Genomic DNA, 22,482 nt, shown 5'->3' with positions numbered 1-22,482 from the left:
AAATTTAGTTTGAAAAGTGACGGTCGTGCAACAAATTGATCAAATGAGCCCTTTGTTCCAAACAGGTTTTGATTTACCTTAATGAGATATCAAACGGCTACCTTTTGCCGATCAAGTCGGACATTTGAGTACCAGAAGTTTATCTGTTTTGTCTATGGTCTATTCCTCTTTAGACGGTTTGTTTGGGGACATGCTGAGTCGCAAAATACTTGATGCTATAAAGGTACTTGCTATGTGACCGTTTGAACCAAGGGACTCGAATCGTTCGTTGAAGTTGATTCGGTTGACTCACTAATAGTACGATAAATATTCCATTATTGTGGGGGGCAAGCGCTTCAGGATGAATTGTCAGCCACTAACCCCTCCTGGCTACAGCTGAAGGATGACGTCGTAGTCGGACAAACTATTTATGAGCACAAAATACGTCTTCTACCTCACTATCTCAGTGCAATAATACAAACGCAGAAGCCTCTCGGTTTCAACTCATTTCACCGCTTGTTATAACTCTCTTGTTTTAAAGTTGTCTCCGAAAAAAAAAACAACATTAGGCCTGTTAATCCTTTTATAAAACAATACCTGACTTTATTATTCGTTTTATGAAAAGAAGGAGACTTTACAGAGGCTCTATCTTCACGACCGTGACTCTATAAGGAAAGGGCTGCTCGTTATTCTTTCTAATAAAGAACTGGTTTTCGTGACCTGACTTGCTTAGTTAATTAACGATCTCGAACACTGCTGATTATAAAGTTCTTACGCTGCTGGGAAACGTTTCACCGACATTATATCAATGGGACCGTATCAATAAAGAAATGGTTTTTACTTCTCTTCCTATAATGAAAAGGATCCGACGAGTCCGATGACTGGCAACAGATTATCCATTACCACCGTTTATTTACTTTATTATCATCACAATAATATCAACTATAATTAAAATAATTAATAGGTTTTTGTGTTTATTAATATCTACAGAATTTTGCACCAGTTTTGGTTTGGTGCTTTTACCTCGTTAAGGCTTCTCACTCCCGTACTTGGCTTTCAGTTGGTGTTTTGTTAATTGGTACTCCGGCTGCTGCGAACTTTAACTTACATCATAACCTTTTTGGACAATGCTCATGTTACTGATTGTTAAACACCACCAAAGGTAAGTCCCCAAATTACGCGCCTAATTTGGATTCTCAAACAACTTCAGGTATCGATATCGGTAAAGACATTATATGTGCATAGAAGTACTCACTACAGCTGCTGCTCGTTTTACTACAGGTCCATTCCGTTATACGAGACACAACGATATTTTTATATTCATAAGCTTGACGCTCTTTAAGCTTGAATAAGATATAGGAGGGATACTTCCACTTCTACCCTATCTGATTCTATTAACGAAAGCTTCGCAAAACGAGTTGGCATATAATACAGATAGCGCTATTTTGGAATTTAAACATCTTAGTAATTTGGCGGCGTTTTTGTGACACGAAATATAGACTGCGAAGACACGTTAGTTTTTCATTACAGACGATGCAGTAATTCACTAATTGCTTTCTCTCTCTCTCTCTCTCTCTCCCTTCCTCTACATATATATATATAATCTATTGTACTCATCTATAAGGAATATGCGTAGACACAGAATTGTTAGACTTAATTTACTTCTCATCTATATTTGATTGATTTGAAAACAGGTGAAAAAATGACGTCCTAAGAAGACGATCCCAGATCTTAGAAGCGATGGGCCTTAACAAGAATATGGTCGTCCTTAACCTGTGACGAGCCAACCCCTTTTATGCCACTATCGAGCGACACGTTTTGCCATTCGGCAGGCATTCCACCCGCAGTATCCGTGGACTTCAAAGCGAAGGACCAATTGTCCGGGTTGAGCCCGGCGCAATGGGGTAGCCGAAGCTCGATGGGTTTCAGGAACTCAAGGCCATGTGGGCCGCACATAACCAACGGACTCAGCAGGGTCTCTCCTGTGAAAAAAAAAGTTTTATTTTGCAGAACAAACAACAGAATGTTGAAGTGGACTAAGCGCGCAGTAGTGATTGGCAAAGCCCTCTACAAACAATTCTAGACTTTGAACATGCTTCAGCTTTTCACATCGCTAAAACGTGTCAGGGCCAATATCTCGTGCGTGGTTTATTGGTAATTTCAGTCGCTTGCTCCACTACCGCAGATTTCTACGAAGCTGTGCATCTTCAACAGCATACATACGTGTGCTGCACGTAGCAAAATTGCAGGTGAGAGGATGTACAAAGATCAAAAACCAGCTGATACAAACCTTTATAGCGGTCGAGTGGTGGTTGCATAGCTTCGTCCTGACAGATCTGAAAATAGACTTCTTGTTGGACGCCTTCAGGGATGGCACCCTCCGGTATCACTAGTGAGACCCCGGTCCGTTCTGAATACAGTCGGCCACCTGCAGATCCGAACACGCCCGAGACGTACGCGACAACAGTGCCAGCACCTGGAGGCGTCGGATCATCGCGCCGTTCACGAGGCCTATCTCCCAGACTGCTTAGACGGCCGCATAGAAATCGGCGCACGTCGGCGCCAAGCAAAAATCACAGAGATTCGCCGAAATCAGGCCGGGTTCGTTGTGCACATGACGCCAGGAGGACATATTGCGCCCGGCAGTACACGCAGAGGTTGGAACAATACCGGCAACGATAATGCCGACAAAGCAGGCGAGAAAACGATAACATCAACAACAATAAACACCACGACATGCGGTTAGCATCTCACGCAAATCAAGATGCACTATTATTTATTACTGTTCCCTTCCCATCGACCCAGCCACACCGTCATACCCGAGTTAACACCAAATAATACCTACATTTTAAAGTTAGATGAAATATACTGTTGTTGATCGACAAATTATTTAGCAAAGGCTTTTCTTACATATCGGGGGGGGGGGGGGGGGTAGGCAGAGGATATGGTCCATAAAAGGAGCGACAGGTTGTCAGCACGTTAAAAAAAGGAATTTTCGACGCAAATATCATATCCACTTCTTGGCAGGACGATGACAAAAAGGCCTGTTTTATCACTGTAGTGACAATCTGATATGCGGTAAATGTAATCTGTTGGCAAAAGATAATGGATTACCTTCAGCGGGGAGTAGAATTTCTAATGCGTTCGGTTCGGGAAGCTCTGTTCGCATAATTGACGAGAGACAAGCTGAACGTATTTTATACGGAAATTTTGCCCTTCGACCTATCGCCGATAGGTTTTCGCTTGCTGTGTTATATTATATACTATTATTACGGTTATGATAATTAGAATAAATTGTTATCTTTTTATAGCAGGCATTAAAACAGCGATAGCATAGAATGGTGTTACGGAGCAACTGTGTTGCGGGGTTAACGTAGAAGTAAAGCTCGCGGCAGTTTTGGTGACAACGTTTCAGTTGTGTGAAGTATAGGTTAGTTAGGACTCCTGCTGCTATTTATCGATGCATTTTGAAAGGCTATGCTCAGAGAAATTGGTTAAAAAATCAAAATATCTTTATTATAATATCTTTGTATGTATATATACTCATATATTCATATGTTTGCTCACCATCTTGAACAATTTTTTTACTACCTGTATTGGATAAACAGTTGTATTGCCGCTTGTGTGTTTCATTATGAAGTTCACTCAATTGTGCTCAGCTGATTCGTTTTTTTTCTTTGTCAAAGTCGATATCGGCAGTGCGATCTAGACGGTGCTTATATGGATATGGATTCAATGGTTTGGCAGCAGCGACAAATCAGCATCATGGCACCTATATCACACATAGCCAAGTGAATAGCATCGCTTGGCGACCATCTTCATAGACGACGATTGAATGGATAGGGCTGAATGAAGAGCATGTGAAGATTGCCCCCTTGATTAAAATGCAGAACCTCTCGACGAACTTCTCCTGCCATTCGCTTAAAGTTGTAGGGGAAGCCACAGTAGCTACTGGATGAATGTTATAGAAGTAGTTCGCTTCTCATCAACAGCTCGCATCCTTTCCTATTTGAACTTACTTGGCGTATTCATCGTCGACATCATTCAACATGGTACGTTTGTAAGCGGGACTATGGCCTAGCACTGGACCTCCGTGACCTCCAGAATGATCAGGCTTCTTATAGAGTTCAAAAGCGCTGGCCCTGTTCCCTTCGTAATTAGCGCCACCTGCTGCTGGATTTACTCCTCGTTGATTTAGTGTACCGGCCCCCCTACGTGTTTGCATATGTACAGAATAGTAATTTAAGCAAGAATCAATAGAAAATACATTAAACATATCTACACCGAACACCAAACTACCAGAAAATAATCACAAACGACATTTCAACTTGTTCCCTTAAATTATACAAAACAGCAAGAGTGGAAATACCAGCTTCAAGCTGTTTACATGCACCTAAAATAGATACCATTCATGCGACGAATCCTGTCAACATATTTTCTGCCCCTTATCCTGCCCCCCATGTTACTCATTAGGAGGTAATCTTTCGTGTGCATGAAGTTAAGGGAATAGGGCATTTAGCAGAAAGCAAAATGGGGCTCAGTTGAAGTCAATCTAATTTCATTCACGGACTGTTATTCTCCGGTACCTACCGATATGGACTTGGTGGATATGGCACGTTCAGATAGAGGCCGCTGTTCATTTGATACACAGAGGCGTTGTTTCCATCAGGACCCTGCTGTTGCTGATTGCTATACATCTGATTGTTGTTGTTGTTGTTATTGACCTCGTGAGCCATCTTGCTGTTTAGAGTATTATTTATCCCGTTGTTGTTCATATGATTGCTGCTATTATTTGTGATAAGAATCTGATTCGAGTTCGACGAGTGGGTATGTGTTAGTGGCGGCGGTGGAGGGAATAGATTTGTGCGTTTGCTCCCGGCCCGGCTCACATAATTGTGACTGTCGAGCGCTACTGCAGGGGGTGGAGCACGGCCCCCAGATGCGCCCATACTTCCTGGGCCTCCGGGTGGTTTACCGTAAGTTCCATAGTCCGAACTGTTATTTATATTGTTGTTATCTACAATATGAGGAACAGAATTAATGAATTGCTAAGATTTAGTCTGATACAGAAGATAACAAACAAACCGGCCTTAAGGAATTGTCTTTAGTCCGTAATAAACGTGCATGGTTATCGTAGATTCATAGAAGATTTCGTTAATAGTTGTTGCTATTATTGTATTTGAAAAATCATTGCCAGGATTATAGACTCACTGTTTGAGATGACATTTATTCCCTGGTAAGCCGAGTACGGCGGCGGAGCATTTTTCATTACAAGGTCTCGTTCTCCAGGCGTACGGCGATCCACTGAACCGCTCATGTTGTGTGGTGAATTCATCGTATCATGGATCCGCTGTCCATTTGGGGTACCTCTGGCCCCCGGCGGGCCTACGCCAGGCTTTGACGGTGTGCGAGGCGGTGGAGGAGGGATCGGCTTTTTCAAAGGTGGCGGTAGCGTCATAGGACCACCCATAGGACCCATGGGGTTTCGGCCTACAAGCATAGCCCTTGATCCATATGGACTTTCGTCGAGTAGACGCGCTGATGGTGGCTCATGGTTACTGAGACCCATCGAACCTTGCCTTGAATGCAGTTGCCGTTGTTGAGCAACCTGTTGCGCATTGATGTAGTCTGAATCGGGCAGTGGTTGAGGAGAGTCGGTGGCACTGGGGAAACGGGTTGGATTCTGTGGGGTCATTCGCATCGCGTAACCCGTCGGAGCCTAAGAAATAATAAGAAAACATAGGCATACCATCTAACTACCATCGTATGCTGATTATGAAAATTGTTCATTAATTATTTTGAGCCACCACTGGTGTATTTGTGAACTGGTGATCATTCAATCGTGTGCTTCAATTCGAAGTGCTTATTTTAGACTCGTTGAAAATATAGGCAGATGTCGCAGTTGTCAGAAGTGCGCATTCGAATACTTGCCATTCCATTAAAACGTTGAGGTTTGTTAGTACGATCAACCTTCGGCGGCAGCTGTGACAGGCTAGATCCGGTGGCTCCCGGTGTATCTATATTGGCCTGCGGCGTGTGGCATGTCTGACGTAGTACTGCCTCCTTCGTCGAGTAGATTTCGTGGAGCTTTTGTTCGTGTAACCTTCGTTGTAATTGAGCCATTTCCGATGATGAGCTTGTGTACATAAGTTCCTGCTGCTGCTGCTGCTGCTGTTGTTGTTGATGTTGTTGCTGGTGCTGTTGTTGATGTTGTTGTTGGTGCTGTTGCTGATGTTGCTGTTGCTGTTGGAGGACGTCAATAGGCGTCGACCGATCGGGGCCACCTCGCAAAGCTGCTAGCGATCCGGGAGCAGATGGCGGAACACCAGAGGGTGGTGCTCGCGGTGGCGTTGAATCATACAGCGGGCTTGAATCGTTCAGTTGACTACCTCCATGGCTCTTCTTCGGAATCAGCGAAGAGCTCACGTAGGTGTCATTGTCCGGCAGACTGTCGAAGGACAACAAAAGGTGTAAAGATGCGGCTCATATACCTATGATAGTGATGTCTTCATTATCGCGAAAAATGGTCTTGAATGCAGGCCCATAGATCAGCTCTGTGTTTTGTGCTTAAAAATCAAGATTACCTATTTATTTGTCCTTCTCCCAAACGTCAGTTGTGGAACCCTCAAGTGCTGATGTGTGAATTGTCAAGCAATCATATCTAATGATTATATGAAAGATATATTAGGGTGCTTAACGCATGTTTTTTTTTATCTAAGATTATCTCATCAATGAAGGTACGTTTTAGTCGGTAGAGTATACAATACCTTGGTTGAATACCAGTCGGTGTCGATTGCGAGTTAATTGCTCCCCCCTGCACTGGACTTTGAATAGCAGGATTTGCTGCGAAGGTGTCAGGAGCGCCGGCATTACAAGGTGTGGGTCCCTCACCTGCGGCTCCTTGATCATCTGCGGAGACGATAAGCGACGGGTCACTGGACGACTTCACCAGTCGGCCTGAAGATGCCACCACATCAGGCAAACTGCAGTTAGCATATATATGTATTGTTGTAGTAGTAATGTTACTATAGTTTCGACTCCATTTCCATCTATACTGGACCCGACTACACAACAGGGCAGGCCGAAAAGGTGTCAACCTATCGATATGTTTACGTGCACAACGCACAATATACTTCCATTTATTTAGTACCTGCTATAGCTTTCCCTTCCATACCCGTAGCATTCTCACTGTACAGTCAATCGTATTCATCCTATTCGATATTTACCGATCGCGTACGAGTCTTCATTTTGGTGCTCGTTAGCTAGCTCGATGTCGCTCTCTGGTGAGGACGCGTAACTGAGGCGATTCGGCTGTGATGGGAACAGGAAATCATCCGTGATCAGCGAGTCGGGCTTCGCTTCGGCCGTCCAAATTGCTTGACTCTGTTGCCGTTCGATTGCTTCGGTAAGCGTGCGAAACCATCCGTCACTTCCACCAGCGGTTACGGGAATCGTGATAGAAAAGACGTGTGCGTGCGTTTTCTCCACACGCGCTGCGTGTTCAAGCAGCTTGCGTGAGCTTTTCAGCCCACGTCCAGCAGGCATTAACGGTGCCAACTGGCTGCGGACTTCTTTGACGACATGTTTGCTTTCGACGCGCATGAACACCACAATCGGGTAGAATTGTGCGTAATTCAGTCGCTCAACGGTCGATGGCGTTACGTCGAGAACAGCATGCTGGCCACGTTTACTGATCTCTTTGATCGCGCTAAGGCGGATCACGGCTGGAGAGCCTGAGTCACCGCCTGCGCCAGGGACTGTATCAAATAGAGGAGCGGCAAATGTCTCGGGAAAATCGTGCAGAAGACGTGAGCGAGCGGCATCAGCTATCGCTCCTAGTATAACCACAGGTCGAACGAAGCCTGGGTGACGTAACGTCACGCGTTGGTAGGCAACCAGTCGACATTGCTCCGAGTAAATAGGTTCTGCACCATGGTCCTAAAAGGATTCAGAAACGATAAAATTTTTCTTTATCAAGAAACTACCAGCTCTGCCAATTCCGATTGCTGCCGGAACATGAGTGTCGCTTTGCTAAATTAAATCAAACGTGGTTTCACTCCGAAAGCAGTGAATCTCAATAAAACACATCTCTGAGGAAGTTTAACTTAATGATTGTAAAGACTAAAAAATACTTAATAATAATAAGGAACAACAGCTTTGATATAAGAAAAAAATTACTTTTTTGTTGCTATATATAATGAAGGTGTCATTACAGTCGGTTACGTAGTCTGCACATTGTATCTATTCAGAAACGATGAGTGAATGATGGAATAAAACAAATAGTTTCCTAGCAATAATACTAAATTAGCCATACAAAATAGAAAAAAAATATATATAACGCTTGCATTAATCACATTATGAACAAATATAGGCGTCTATAATTAACAATAAAATACTAGGCCTGTGTAGGACTAGCGGCAGTATAGGCAAACTGTCTAAAAACGGTGCCCATCTCGCCTTCTGATTGGTGACGCAAACGACAGCCGTGCGCGCCAGTGAAAATGTTTACAGAAATTGTGTGTGACAATCATGCGTTATTGTATACGGATTCTCATACGAAAAGTTTATTTCTTCAAATTTCCACTTTCGTCTGATGGCCGTTGAGTCAGATGAGAGGCAAAATTCTGGGACGCGCGACGTCTTGCGAGTCGCTTGTCTAAGCATCTAAGCCATGCATATCTGATTTCGTTGATATTTTAAGTATAATTATTGTTGGATATATCTCCGATCTTTCGTAACTGAACCACAACTCAGTATTTTTATACATAAGACATAGTCCGAACTTGATTACTTGCGAAATTTGTTTATGAGTCTAGCTGGTTAACTTAACGATATGGATATTACACGACACCTTTGGCGAAGTGTGATGTATAGCTCAAGTATGAGGGAAGACTCAAGTTACTGTTGCAGTGTATCTTCCAAATAACGCAAGCGAAATAATGCAAAATGAGGTAACTTCGATGTTAATATATGTCTAAGCGTATAGCGCGTGGCTGTGGGGCACCACTTCTACATGTTGACTACAGAACTGGGTTTGTTCGGTTGAATTTACAAACGATACCCTCCAAACAACGGATGCTTTGATCAAATCAGTAGTGTTTGCACTTAAATATTTAGCTTGGCTTGACTTAGTATCAAGACGTTTCATACGATTATTAACGACTGCCCCATCCAGATTCACGATCGTTGATTTGTTCAGTGCGCGTAGCACTGACCAGCTAAACGCGCTCGTAGTGATGCCGTGTCAGCCGATAAGACAACGACTGCTGCCCGCTGTCCACCGTAACAGCTTTACTTTTTCAGGTACTTCCACATGAACGATCTGTAATACTTTATTTCTCTCAATAAACTGCCGTCTCACCACAGAAATCCGAAGTCTGCGGCCTGCGTCTTCTAAAAGCTGTACCGCATAACTGTGTAATGTTGACGATATACTTCTCCGTAGTCAAGCAAATTTGATTTCTTGGCCCATTAATGTGTGGGCAATCCTGCGTAACATCTGTCCTGACTCTGTCCTAAATCATGTTTAAAGATAAAGATTAACTCTGCCAAATAGGGTGAATAAACACAGATTTCTAAGTATAAAATCGTACTTCGCACCGTCTAATACTCCAATAAATATAGAAAGCTTGTATGTAATTAAGCGCGTCACCTACAAAGCTGCTAGCAGGGAGCTAGCACTAGCCGATCCATTTGTTTTATCATTCTCGTATAGTTGCCGTAAAGACAATACGATGTCAAAGGCATCGGGCCACTGATCCTATGCGTCCACAGGGCAACCTTTCTGTGATCATGGCATAACTAAAAACTTCTATGGGAGCATGCTCGTTTACGTCTTCGGTCTAACGTTTTTCGACAGTCAGCTCGTCACACCCGTCACTGTAGTGCTGGAGTGTGCATCACGTATTCTCTACAACAAGATCGTGAACGTTACTCGACTAAAATCTATATTTATTTTATTATTAACGCAAATTTTCTCTAGCGAAAAAAGCACCACCCTTTTTTCCAGGTAGATCTAACGTTATTGACCACTTGCCCCCTAAGGCACGCTTAACTTTTCAGTGATTCCGCCAATTGGTATCAAAGAACCTATCGGTAAGCATCCACATACTGCCACATTTGCGTCGCTCGTGTCACATAGAACCAGGATACATCGGTGGGCTTGTTGCTATTCACATACACCACGTAAGCTCAATGTGACGAAGTGTTTTACAGTGCCGATAAAACGGTACTTGGTCAGCATATAGGCTGAACGACAATGTAAAAGTTACAACCGGTGATTTCATTTACAATCGTCCCCAATACACAGAAATTATACGAGATTCATTCTAATGTTTCCCTGACTACGTTCGGTAAATAACAATGTTTTCAATCTCGCCGGACAGATAGTTGCTTCATGTTCTAATAGGCCCTTGAAGTCATTCGGGATCGAAGCGTGGTAGAATTTTCAGCAAACATTTTCAGGGTTGTTAACTCGCCTTCTGGCTATGTAGGCAGGGCAAAACATGGCGCAATATAAAATCAATAATAGCGCTCCTAAGAACAGCCTTTTATTTCAACACTTTAAAATCACAAATCGTTGAACCTGCATGTCTACATACAGTGTAGTTAGTATATGCGGCAAGCACCTGCGCCATCACTAAATAGGGATACTAAGATCTATACAAAAACAAGTATTACATATTTTTTTATTATTTCGGTACGACCTTTGCATAATGTAGTAAAACGTTATTATTATTATTATAATTATTTCGCTTCGATCACAACGATTCGAGAACATACGTCGAAAATTATTTTTCTCGAGAAAGATACCTGGACTCAACAGAGCAGTTCAATAGAGATCAGTAACATCATCTGTTGTGATTCAGATACGACGCTAAATCTCGTTTCTATTTTCATGTCTTTTTTAAAGAAGATGTTTAGCGCTTTATTTTTGTTCTAGTTTTACTTATAAAAGCTACGTGTTTAAGCAATCACAGAAATAAACTGTAGAAAAATGTGTGCACCTTTGAGAAGGAAAGAAGAACGAAATAATTTTGTGGTTTGTTTCAATACAAAAGGAGGAGGTCTCAAAGCAGCCGTTGATTATGCTTTGAGCAATATTGGAAAGCAATAAACCAGAGAGTAATTTGGAAAAAAGTGCCCTAAACCCGAAGAAAATCCTCTTAGAGTGTTTAAGTTACGGATGATCGAGTTTCTGTACCAGCTATTTGACAAGGTCAGCATTTAAAGATAAGATACTTCCTCAGCTAGCTAGTTAAAGATCATTCGTTCTAGAAACGACGACCGTCCGATTGAGGACTGCCGTATTCATCAGGCAGCCTACAACCAGGGATAAACGACTCAGTCATACGGTACTTTGGTGCGGGCCTCCTTCCTACGTAAGCCTTTTCCTAGCTTCTCTGGAAGAACACAATATTTTCTATGATCACAAAATTCTTATCATATTACCTTTATAAGTGATTTTGAGCGCCGCTGGCCGCGCCGTTTAAAGAAGCTACTTCGGCTGTCAAGTTCTTTGTCCTTCTTGAGTTGAGCGGATTGTTCTTGAGCGTATTCGTCGGCCCGACTTGCATTGGGGATTACGCCCTTTTGGATCTCCTGCTGGTTTCTGCCTAAGCGATAACCAAGCCATTGTCCGACGGCTCCATTGTGAAGCGTATCAACAACATGAAAGATCTCTCCACTCTTGAACGACAGTGCGTCCTTGACGGCTTGTCCGGGCGTCGGGTCGTGGGCGAAATTTGTCTTAACGTAAAATGAATCGCCATGCAGTTGACCCGCAACTATCTCGTCGTATTCTAAAAAATAATACCAAATTACACGAACGAGCCGAAAGATTAAATTATTATTACACTTATTTATAAATATTATTGAATACTCACACGTCATAAACTTCTGTCTGTCCCATCGAAAACAATTAACTCGTCCCTTAACAAACATTCTCGCATGTATACATCAAGCAATGATTGAGCTTTACCTTGTTTGCAAAGCTGAACTTCGAGCGTAACGCGATCTTGCACGCGCAGAAGGAACATGGCGGCATCTTCCCGAGTTACGCCAGTCATATCCACTTGGTTGACTTTGAGTAGTTTGTCTCCAGGCTGCAAACCCTGCAGCGAAGCAGCGATGCCAGGTTGGACCGCTGAGACAAAAATACCCACCTTGTTTCCACCAGTTAGACGAATCCCAACAGATCCTTCAGGCGGCTTCTCTAATAGGACGGTTCGTACGGGCGCGTCGCAAATGGGCGGCCTAGTCAAGAGATAGAGATAATATAAAAAAAAAAGCAGAAGAAGACTAGTGTCGATGCTGACCTTACTGTATCTCGTTCGCCATGTATTATATAATTTACAAAGCATGAAAGTCGCTGCATATATATACGTATGGTTCGCCACATCTGTCGACGAAACTCTTTAGGCAGAAGGATATACTCTAGTGAAAGGAACACAGAAAGTACGGATGTATCTAGCACCAACCATTCCGTAACTATTGTAATTTTATATTTGATAAGACAAAATTAGTAGAAACTTTACATCTGAGGGGGTGTCCGAGCGGTAAGTTCTTCAATGACATCATTGAGCGGTAGGTTTCTTTTGGGGATTTTCGTAGGTGTACTTGTCCCATTGAATGCATGTGTAAGTGTGTTATTATTGTTGTTATTATTGAGTAGATTGTTATTGAGCGGTGTTCCGGGGGATCCGGGCGGCAATCCGAGCATGCGATTCTCTCTATCCGGCCCACTGAGAGTATTCCGATCGCCATTTCCTTCCAATCGTCCGACAGGAGACCTAAGTTGTGTGAGCTCGTTGGAGCTGTCATTTCCATCTCTCCGTACGACCAAACTAATGCAGTTCTTAACGCTGTCAATAAGTTTGCGAGCTTCCTTAAGTGACAGGTTGTCTGTTAGTTGATCATTAAGCTGTAAAAAAACAGTTATAGGAGATTGAAATAAGGAAAGCAAATACTCAATATAATGGTATTCGTTGGTTTACACAGAACGTTGGTAAACTGTTGCCTTCTTTTGCTGGCTGGCAACATTAATGAAGTAATTGTAATCTAACAGTATTGTGTGAGATATACGCTATTAAATATTTTTAGAAAAGGTTTATTTTATTACTCACTTTGAGCACCACATCTCCGGGCCTTAAAGTGTTATCCTGTTGAGCAATAGAGCGGCCCGCGATTTCTTTGACGTATAACTGGCAACCTAGAACAATGCCAAAGTCTTCCTTCTTTTTAAGTCTTTGCAATTTTACGGATATAATATTAGGGTTGGAATTGGCCGACGAAGACTGCATGGATTGAACGCCGTGCATGTTATTGCCGTGTGCGTGGCCGGTCGTTGAGGCTGGAGGTCCTTGAGGGGGAAGCCGGCGCTTGATGAGCAGTTTCACGACGGTTTCACAATCACGCAGAACCTGTACCGCTCTTGAGTAATCGACACGCTCTAGCGAGATCCCATTGGCGCTGAGTACGATATCACCGATTCTATGCCGACAATCAGGTCAAGTAATGACGAGTAAACACCATTAGCTATTAACACCTGATGGACCTCTTCTACCATTACACCTCCTGTGATCCTACTGCACTTAGTGACGTCAGCTATGTTTTGAAATGTATGCTTTTACCCTGTGCCGCGCTTGTGATGAATAACGTGAATTTAACTTACAAAAGTTTACCCTCCGCTGGTCCATTTTTCAGCACATCGGAGATGACAATATTCCCCTCAGGATTGTCGCTAAGCGAACTATCTCTGCCACCGCTGACGGCAATGCCGAAACCGTAGTTGGGTACCTGAATCACATAATTCATTAACAAAGCTATTGCTGATCGTCTTTGTGTACATGTATGTATATATGCTAAAGCAAAATGAACATGAAATTTTCATCATTTAGAAAGCTCATGGTGCACCCGCGTCTCGAATAAGAAGAGTCCGCTTTAATAGTAGGCCAGCCTCTTGTTTATACTTCACTGGCATGTGTGACACGGATTTACGTGCATCAGTGACGGACGGTATAACTTGCCAAATATTTTGCCGTACTATATTTGTGACTTTGTACATGTGAGCGATGGCAAATATCCAAATAAATTACACCGACTTGTCAACAGTTGCTGCGGTAACGACATCGACAAGTGATCAACCCCGCGATTGCAGTGTCTTCATGACATGCCAGCCGCTGAGGCACAAGACGCTTAAACTGGGAAATACTTGCCTCGCTAATAAAACCGTGTAACGGTACGAACTTGCTACGTTCATTCTCAAAGAAATAATACTTTTTCATTTGCGTATAGGTTATGTGTCGGGACGACAGTCGTCAGAACGATTCCCGAACCAAGATTAGTCAAGAGCTTCGGCAGCACCTATTCAAAACGTGCGACCTCCTCGTTAAATCGCAAGGCCATTCTGGCTTACAGTCATCAATCTCTATACAATCAGAGTCTAGTTTCGCTCGCTAGGAAATTAAACGATTGCCTTCACTGAAGGATTGCGTCCTCCCTTCTCTCCGGGAGATTACTACTGCTGCCGCTTACTGGATTCAAAGAATTGCATCACTGAAGGGTAGCGTTGAGAAGTAATAACATAAGGCTTCACTTTCGTAGCACTTCAATTTGGCATTGGTCAGCAGTGATAGCGATGTAAATGCTAGGGACAAAATCGGCCGTCGAAGTTTCCCGGCTGAGATATATATATATATATGTATACATGTACGCAGGCTAAAAATACAGTACAAATCGTCTTCTGCGCTAAGTTACAAAGCACAATCATCGGTATAGGCGGCTGGAACCTACTATGTGGCTTTACGACATACAACTTCAAACATACTGTAGGAGCTCACAGCACGCATAGACATATACAATGATTTGTAATAAAATGTTCGCGAGTGAATTTAAAGCCAAAATAAACGCTGTAATTAGAGTCGTTGCAGTGGGTAGCTGGATAATATGAAAGCATAGGGTGCAAAAGTAAGATTTTTTATCTTCAATCTTAGTTTACACATTTTTTCCAACTGAGTAAAAACAATTTCCGAGCTGAATATAAAACTATACACTTGCCACATCTTACCCACTCGTATTCCCTATGATTAAATGGGTATGAATAGATATCTTTTACAGGATAGGCAGGTCTATCTGAGATGCCGACTGTAAGATTTCCAATAGCTTTCGCCATCGGGTTCCTCATATCAGAGTCAAACGTTCGATCTACTGAAGTTAACGGCCCTGTGTTGTTTCATGTGTGCGCACACGAATTAGCAGAAGACACACACAAACTTAATTATCAGGTCGCATCACGACGATTCGACCATTGCCAAAAATTTGCCCATTTTGCATCGCCTGATTTATAATGTAAATGAGTTTTCACTGATTCTCCATCGATTGGTCTCGACAGACGAACGTGTGAACACCGAAAACGTCGACTGAGGTTTCTTTTTTCGGCGACGCGGTGAGCATTTTCTTCGGACGTTTCCGACGCCGAACGTGCAATGTGTGCAAGATACCATTTACAAATGAAAGACACACGTAGATAGGGGGTTGGGAAAATGTCGCATGACCCTTTGAAAAAAAAACATCTTTTCACGCTAAAATTATTTTGTTTGCATCGGATACAAATGAGCGAAAGTATACTAAAAGTATGAGGTGTGCAAACCATTCTTAGTGGGCCTGAGAACGCCTGCCAGTGTCCTGCATCTGGTGAACTGTTTGTTCGAACAAATTCGAACAAACAGGAACACAACTTATGTATTTACGCCTATCAACTATCTGATAGTTGACCTATATCTTTGTGTATGTAAACGAGATCGTTTGTGCGATATAATAATTCTGTCAGCCACTAGACACTTGTAAAAAACAAAGACGGAAATGCTTCGCAGTTTCACGGTGAGCCCTTAAATTGGTGACAATTAAAACAACTCAAAGATGACAATGGATTCTAGGTTACACTGCCAATCAAGGTTAGAATAATTGAGCGAGCCTACAACGACGATTGCTCTGATGATCGGCCAACATCGAAGTAGGCCCCAGACTTCTAGATATAATCGCCTAAATGATGCGTATTACCACCTTTTCCGAAATTTTGCCCATAGAGAATCCATTACGCCGATATCGCCTCCTATCCTCACATAAATTAAGTTCAAACTTTGGTCGGAAAAACTTAATTATGATCACACAAAATGAATAAATAATAATACAACAACAAGAAGAGTTTTATCAGAAAAACATAAGAAATAATGTAATTACACATGTGTTATGAAACGTATCTCTGATACGGTTGTATGATATTATCCATTTGACAATATCATTCATCCAGTATCCATTTTGCTAACTCCCTCGTTCTCACCACAGAAAATAGGGCAGAATAAAATAGAAAGTTCCAACGGCTTTTCCTGCATCCGTCTACACGCCGGTATACATATAGTGGGTTTGATTGACTGCTTCATCTTTACTCCCTTATACTCAGACTCATGCGCAGTCTTTGGCTTCGACAACGTTAACCCGTACCGTTTCGAAAGCGCGCGTGTATCACGACACGCGTTGACAAAACATGCTACATTATGCACCATATCGTTCCCGTGTCTGATCATTGCAACCCACAACGAATGGCCTGAAATCATGGCAGCAGTATTATGTGCTTTATTGGCCGCCATTCGAAGGGAGCAGTATCCACCGACAACCAGCAGCACCGACATCTACTCTTGCTGAACCACCAAACAATCTCTTCGGCGACGACGCTACCGGCTGTAGCTTTTACTGCGAACTTGTTCGTCTTTGTCCTCCTTATCTGACGGGCGAATTCTGCACGCTAAGCATCTAACGCGCAACCATTAACATAAGCTTGCCTGTTACAGCCGCTTGCGCAGGTCCGCACACGGACGCAAATTTGCAGGGAATACCATGATAGGCCACGTAGACGCGCACTAAATACGATAGCTGTCGCACGATCCTCTGGATGTTGGCCTCTATCCGTGTTTTTCTGTTCATACATTTGCTGTTCTCCTTCCGCCCGTGGCAGCGGCAGCGACAGAACCGCGGCTATTTGTTTGGCTTTCCACTGCGCGTAACAGCCGCTCCCGATGCTGGAGTCGCAAGAAATGCCCTTGCTTGCACTACAAATCGCACACAATCGACGAAGGTACGCGCGTCATGGTAGTTTCCAGCTGCCGCAACGAGTATCGCGGAAGCATCGCACATTAAGGCAGTCCACTGGCGCTCTAAGCGGCTATGACCGCCGCGCCGCGAGCGTCGACTAGCGGAATTCTTGCTGACAACAATAACGAAAACCCTCTAGTGTATACAGAGTGGATTTAACTAGTGATATCGCTAGTACTGATATGGCCGCAGAAAGATAATGCCAATAAAAGTATTATGGTGTACAATATTTACGTATAAAAAAGGGACGAAAATAGATCGGGAAAACATACAAATGTACCGCTAGACTATGCGTGGACCAATAAAGTAACCTCAAGAAGAAAAAACCATAGGTAATACCACTACTTGACAATAGTCTCAATAGACAGATGGCAGTAAATGAGCTTTGAATGGGTGGACAGCATAAGCAATATGTACACTATGGCCTGAATGTCGTTGAGGCGAAAAGCGCCCAGGACCCTTGTACATGTTCACGAATATTGGTTTCAACTGGATAGGACAGCTGAATGATATTGTCACAATAGGAGGTAGCATTGCAGGTATTTGCCTAAAAAAAGAATCTAATGGAAGTGAACGGAAGCATGAACATGTAAAATGCACAAAAAAAAAGTGAATCTAATCGCGAACGTATAATTCCATCGGTAGTTCAGTAGAATCACCGGTGGAATTATAAGATGCACTAAAATGTCCCAAAGAGCTATCAAGTGACCTAACACGTGTGTTAGGCCTTACGATGTTAAGCCTAAAACAAAACAGATGCAGGGTAATGTGCTGCTTGATCCGACACATGGGCGTTTATGGTGGCGCCAAAAGCGTATAATCAGCTTATGAAAATATTAGGCAAGTCTCGTAGACACATCGCTAGATTGAATATTTAGGATGTGAACACCTTGCCTGCCTCCAGTGGATAAAAGAAGGCTATAGCATGCTTTGAAATCTAACTGAGATGAAGCCCAGGACGGAGGACGTCACGAAAGCTTCGATTTATAATGTGTAACGTTTCATTCTAATAGAATGCGAATAGGGCAACGAACTTCTCCGTGCATCTTCCTGAAGCAGACAACGATTTATTGAAGATTCGTACAATTGTACGATCCAATCTTCCTAACCTGACACGTTTGAAATTCAACATGCTTGCCTATTGAACCATTTCTATAATTCAATTCTATTCAATACGGCCGGATGCGCCATAGCTTTTTTAGCTCATTGAGTTCAGCTGCTATATCCAAGTCGCATACATTTTCTACTAGACATTTCCGATACTCAGATCGACGCAACGCAGGTGGACCTACTAGCGTAATAAAAAATGCTCCACTGAGTATACTACTCGTTTGATTCTGTGGCGTGTTATAAAAACAAAGAAAAAACATGACTGTTAACTAAATGTCACCTCATCACCATCTAGTTTTTGTCTAAAAATCTAATTTTTTTCCTTGAACGCCGACGAATCCGTGTGACGACTAAATTCATCTTGCGGTCTCGATGACTGAGCTACGCAATCGAGCAAATCAGCCTTTTTCGGCGGAAGCTTTCAGTTGGGGGCACAGGAGAATCCACCTATTGTCTTCATTTATTATTGGCGATAGCAGATGAACATTTGACTTTGTTGTGGAAATACGCTTTTACAAATCCCTGTACAAGTGAATTCCTTACCTTGGCTAGAGGAACGTTGAGTAACTCGTAACATGATTGCATGTTGTCCGTGTCTCCCACGGGATCCTGAAACGATTCAAAATAATATCGAATCTTCAATCAACATTTCGGTTACATATTTCACACAAAGTAACCTTTGTTCTACGAAGAAGTTCTTCTCAAATATTCGCCGTTTAAGGACCGTCTAACGTAATTGTCATCGATTCCAGGTTAGGCAAAAACAACAATCGTTCGGTTATATACCTAGTATTATGCATTCTGAACCAAATACGACGCCAATTTCAAGCTCCTGTAGCTTGTTTTTTAATTAAAACCGTTACTGATAACGCATACAGTTAAATCACTTCTGTCGAAGGTCACTATGACCGTTAATAACAACTTGTCGCTATCAATTGTTTATAGAACGGCTTCCAGTATATCATATTATAAATTCTCCCTCTCCCTCTCTGCCTATCAGATAAAATAATCCTTGATACAATGAGTTGGCTGTATCTTTTGAGATAACGGTTTGCTATAGGAGTATTGGTTTGGTGTAGGGCTAAGAAATCGATGTCTCCGAAATGCCGCACTCACGATAAGCTTCTCAAGTTCGCTGCTTAAGCTCGTCTCGCTCATTTTCCCGCAGGCCGACCATCGATCAACGTTAAATCTTCCTATGACCACGCGTCTAATGACGACCCGATAGCAACGTGAGCTTTGGCCGATATAATGGCTTTGGCTAAGAGGATCAACTTCTCCCATTTCCTTCGTTTTCTTTTGCTAGCTCCCGATACCATAAAACAAGCAATTTCAGCGAAGCTTTGGAACCTGATTTATTCTCGCTGTATAATTAGCAAGCCGCCTGTCGATACTGTGCGGTAGTTCGAATTTTTCTAGGGTTTTACTTCAACGATGACTTTCATGGTTAGTGTTGGATATAAACTAGATTTGATTGAAAAAAAATTGTATGAGCCAATAGGCGGGCATTGGCGTAGTAAAACACGAGATAGATCACGGTTAAACGAACAAGGCCATTGATAAGATAGCGTTTGTCCATACTGAATGGAACAAACAGATAAATAATTGATTTACGCCAACGGACGGTAAGTCACTACATCGGCAGCATAGGCAATGCATACTATAGTGAAGATATGAACAGGTGTGTATGGTGATACTTCCGTGGCTAAATATCACCGTTCCGCGCGTTTCCTCTATCTCGCAGGCTAGCGTTGAAGGCTCCACGCTTTCGAGAATGTAATTGACTAGAAAATCAAACGGCAGTTAACTGGCTGCAGAAGTAACGGTCTTCGCCGGTATTTCGTGACAACCCTCACGCGGATCTCATTAATCCTTTTTGACAGATAAAGCGATGGCGCAGAAAGAGGCCGGCGGCTATTTCAGATCGAACGAAGTGTTGTGCTTAACCCTTGGCCTTCACCCAGCAAAATGTAGTTGGTTTAACATGGGACGAACCACGAGGTTGTTTATATTTCGGGGCGTGGTTAAGGCCTATTCGTCATTGGCTGTTTGTCGCTAATCAAGGCGAATGTATAAACGAATTCATACACAGCTAGCGTGTTCAGTGAATATAACGCAAGTAACATCGTTGTCTCTGCCAACGTTACATTGAATCTTAAGGGAAGAAGGAATCGTCACCACAGCCCATCATAGAGGTAACGAAAAGCTGACGCTTCTGACGCAATACTGATGTCTTTATATGTGCTGACAGAAGAAGCCACTAAAAATCTAAATGGAGAGTGCCATTATTGCGCCATTTTCTGCTCCTAACACAATATTCTTACCATGAAAAAGTTTACTGGATGATACTAGATATTGCAGAATACGCTAGATATCACTCGGACTTTCTGTAATGGAACACCTTGGAGGCCCGATGGGTGTAACACCTTCTATGGAAATCCACGTTATCACGTTAGAGAATGACGTGCCTTTTCTTATCTGCCGTCGTTTGGTGCAGCGTTTGGTGTCCGAATTACGCAGATAAAAAACAATTAGTACTCAAAAAACTAGCGGCAGCTAGCTTGGACCTGATCTATATGTTAAAGTGGTTTAATGACTGGAACACTATCTTTCAGATCTATTAATCCTTACCGCCGGCTGCTTCTGGGTGTGAGTATTCACTACAATATTCGCTTACGACGTACCCATACGTAATAATGCTCGTTTTAAGTATACTACTTTTGAATTCCTTTCAACTTAGATTTCACACTGCTGCTACATCTGCATAAGTTATCTACATGCGCCCTATAAGCGTTTACATCTTATCATCGGTCCAGCAGGGTTGCAACGTGGGCATTGTCACCGTTGTCGAACTGACCATCGCGACCCGCTCGTACTGGCCTCCATAGCTGACTCCCGCCTTGACTATACCGTCTGCTACGTCAGTCTGTTAATCGAGTGGTACAGAGCAAAAAAAAAAAAGAGACGCAGAAGAACTTCTGCATGACGGTAAGCCAAATCAATTAGTCGATCAGCCAGTGAGAGGCTTACTTGAGTAATCTTTACCGCTAGTCGTCGCTTTGCCAGTCATTTGGCTGCGATTGATCAAGTCGTCGATGATGGCAATGGCGATTGCGTCTGATTTGAAGAGACACAACCGTTCTGTTGCCAGTAGGACGGCTAAGGAGGCTAGCGCCACTAGCTACTTCACAAAAGCCTCGCACGCTTTCAGTTTTCCCGCGTGCTTTAAGCTGCTTGCCGCCGCCGTCGTCTCCTCTCTGCTATCGGTCGGCTGACTGCTCTGCAACGTATCGCGATTGTCAATCAGGAAACGTCAATGGATCCCAACGTTTTCTATTTATCTTTCCTTGGTCTTGCTGACACTGGTCGTTTCCACCAGTGACTATATTGATGAGATACGGCCTCTGCTGTAGCAGTGATGCATTTGCGATTTTGTCGCGGCTTTTCGAATCTATCAACACCACTGACCGGTCGTTGCGGATCACGTTCTATTGAATCCCTTGACACGATGGCTTCAATCGACACTGGCTATCGCGCCGTAGCATTGTTATCGAGAATAGCTCCAAGACGGTCGACAAATATAAGAAAAAAGGCGAACAATACGAAAGCGACGAAGTCTTTGGACAACTTCGTCAGCTGCCGCTTACGGAAAACTGTGAGCAGTCGTCGCCTGCGGCCGCAGCAAACTCTCGTTGGAGCTGATGTTACTGGTGTTGCTACATCTTGCCGTTGGTCTTCAGCCCTGCCAGATCGGGCGATTGGGTCGAGTCGAGTCGACTCGACGCCCTATCAGATGGGTCACTAGTGCCCATTAGACCGTTAGCGATCTGATGCAGTCCTGCGGGGCGCCGAGGATTTCCAACAACGGCCACAAAACCGTTGAGAACACAAATCTGCAATACTACTGTAATACATTCAGCGACAGCTCATACTACCGCACCGTTGGCACTTTCATGCTTCGACTCACCCCTTGTCCGTTCATTCTTGTTTTCGACATTTTATTTGCTGGCAGTAACGATGTTATCGACAGTCATATCGACGAACCTGCGCGTACGCAGGTGAAGCCTGTATACCCGTAAGACAGAGAATTGTCAATTGTAACTTCGAATGATAGGACGCGAAACAGGGTTAGGGTTTGGCTACGATGCGCCATTTTGCCATCGATGATGGCCTGGCAAAAATGCCTATGTGTACGCGCAGCCGTCCTGACTTATGAGGAGGTAACCGCGTTAGCGAGCGAAAAAT

General features: G+C 43.2%; 1 protein-coding gene across 8 annotated transcripts in view; it reads right to left on the bottom strand.

The window, feature by feature from the left end:
- Nucleotides 1-852: 852 nt before the first annotated feature.
- pyd (zonula occludens-like protein polychaetoid) overlaps nt 853-22,482 on the bottom strand; it is a 34,824-nt gene continuing 13,194 nt past the window's right edge. For 6 of the 8 annotated variants that reach the window (XM_022809763.2, XM_086993121.1, XM_022809759.2 and 3 more), the window contains 14 exons: nt 18,781-18,846; nt 13,652-13,776; nt 13,104-13,470; nt 12,516-12,901; nt 11,960-12,234; nt 11,431-11,780; nt 7,206-7,917; nt 6,747-6,936; nt 5,911-6,427; nt 5,191-5,698; nt 4,570-4,996; nt 3,999-4,190; nt 2,270-2,502; nt 853-1,961 (listed from right to left, as the gene is read on the bottom strand). In XM_022809763.2, the coding sequence (XP_022665498.1) occupies nt 1,711-1,961; nt 2,270-2,502; nt 3,999-4,190; nt 4,570-4,996; nt 5,191-5,698; nt 5,911-6,427; nt 6,747-6,936; nt 7,206-7,917; nt 11,431-11,780; nt 11,960-12,234; nt 12,516-12,901; nt 13,104-13,470; nt 13,652-13,776; nt 18,781-18,822 (4,575 nt within the window). In that variant the 5' untranslated portion in view covers nt 18,823-18,846 and the 3' untranslated portion in view covers nt 853-1,710. Of the gene's footprint in view, nt 1,962-2,269; nt 2,503-3,570; nt 4,191-4,569; nt 4,997-5,190; nt 5,699-5,910; nt 6,428-6,746; nt 6,937-7,205; nt 7,918-11,430; nt 11,781-11,959; nt 12,235-12,515; nt 12,902-13,103; nt 13,471-13,651; nt 13,777-18,780; nt 18,847-22,482 lie in introns of those variants that run through there. The other 2 variants (XM_086993124.1, XR_015330346.1) reach the window with 2 other exon arrangements.

Source organism: Varroa destructor, unplaced genomic scaffold (assembly GCF_002443255.2).
Source record: "Varroa destructor unplaced genomic scaffold, Vdes_3.0 BEIS01000006.1, whole genome shotgun sequence".
NCBI classification, from domain to species: domain Eukaryota; kingdom Metazoa; phylum Arthropoda; class Arachnida; order Mesostigmata; family Varroidae; genus Varroa; species Varroa destructor.
Note: the sequence above shows the minus strand (reverse complement) of the source record. Positions and strands in the feature narration are given on the sequence as shown.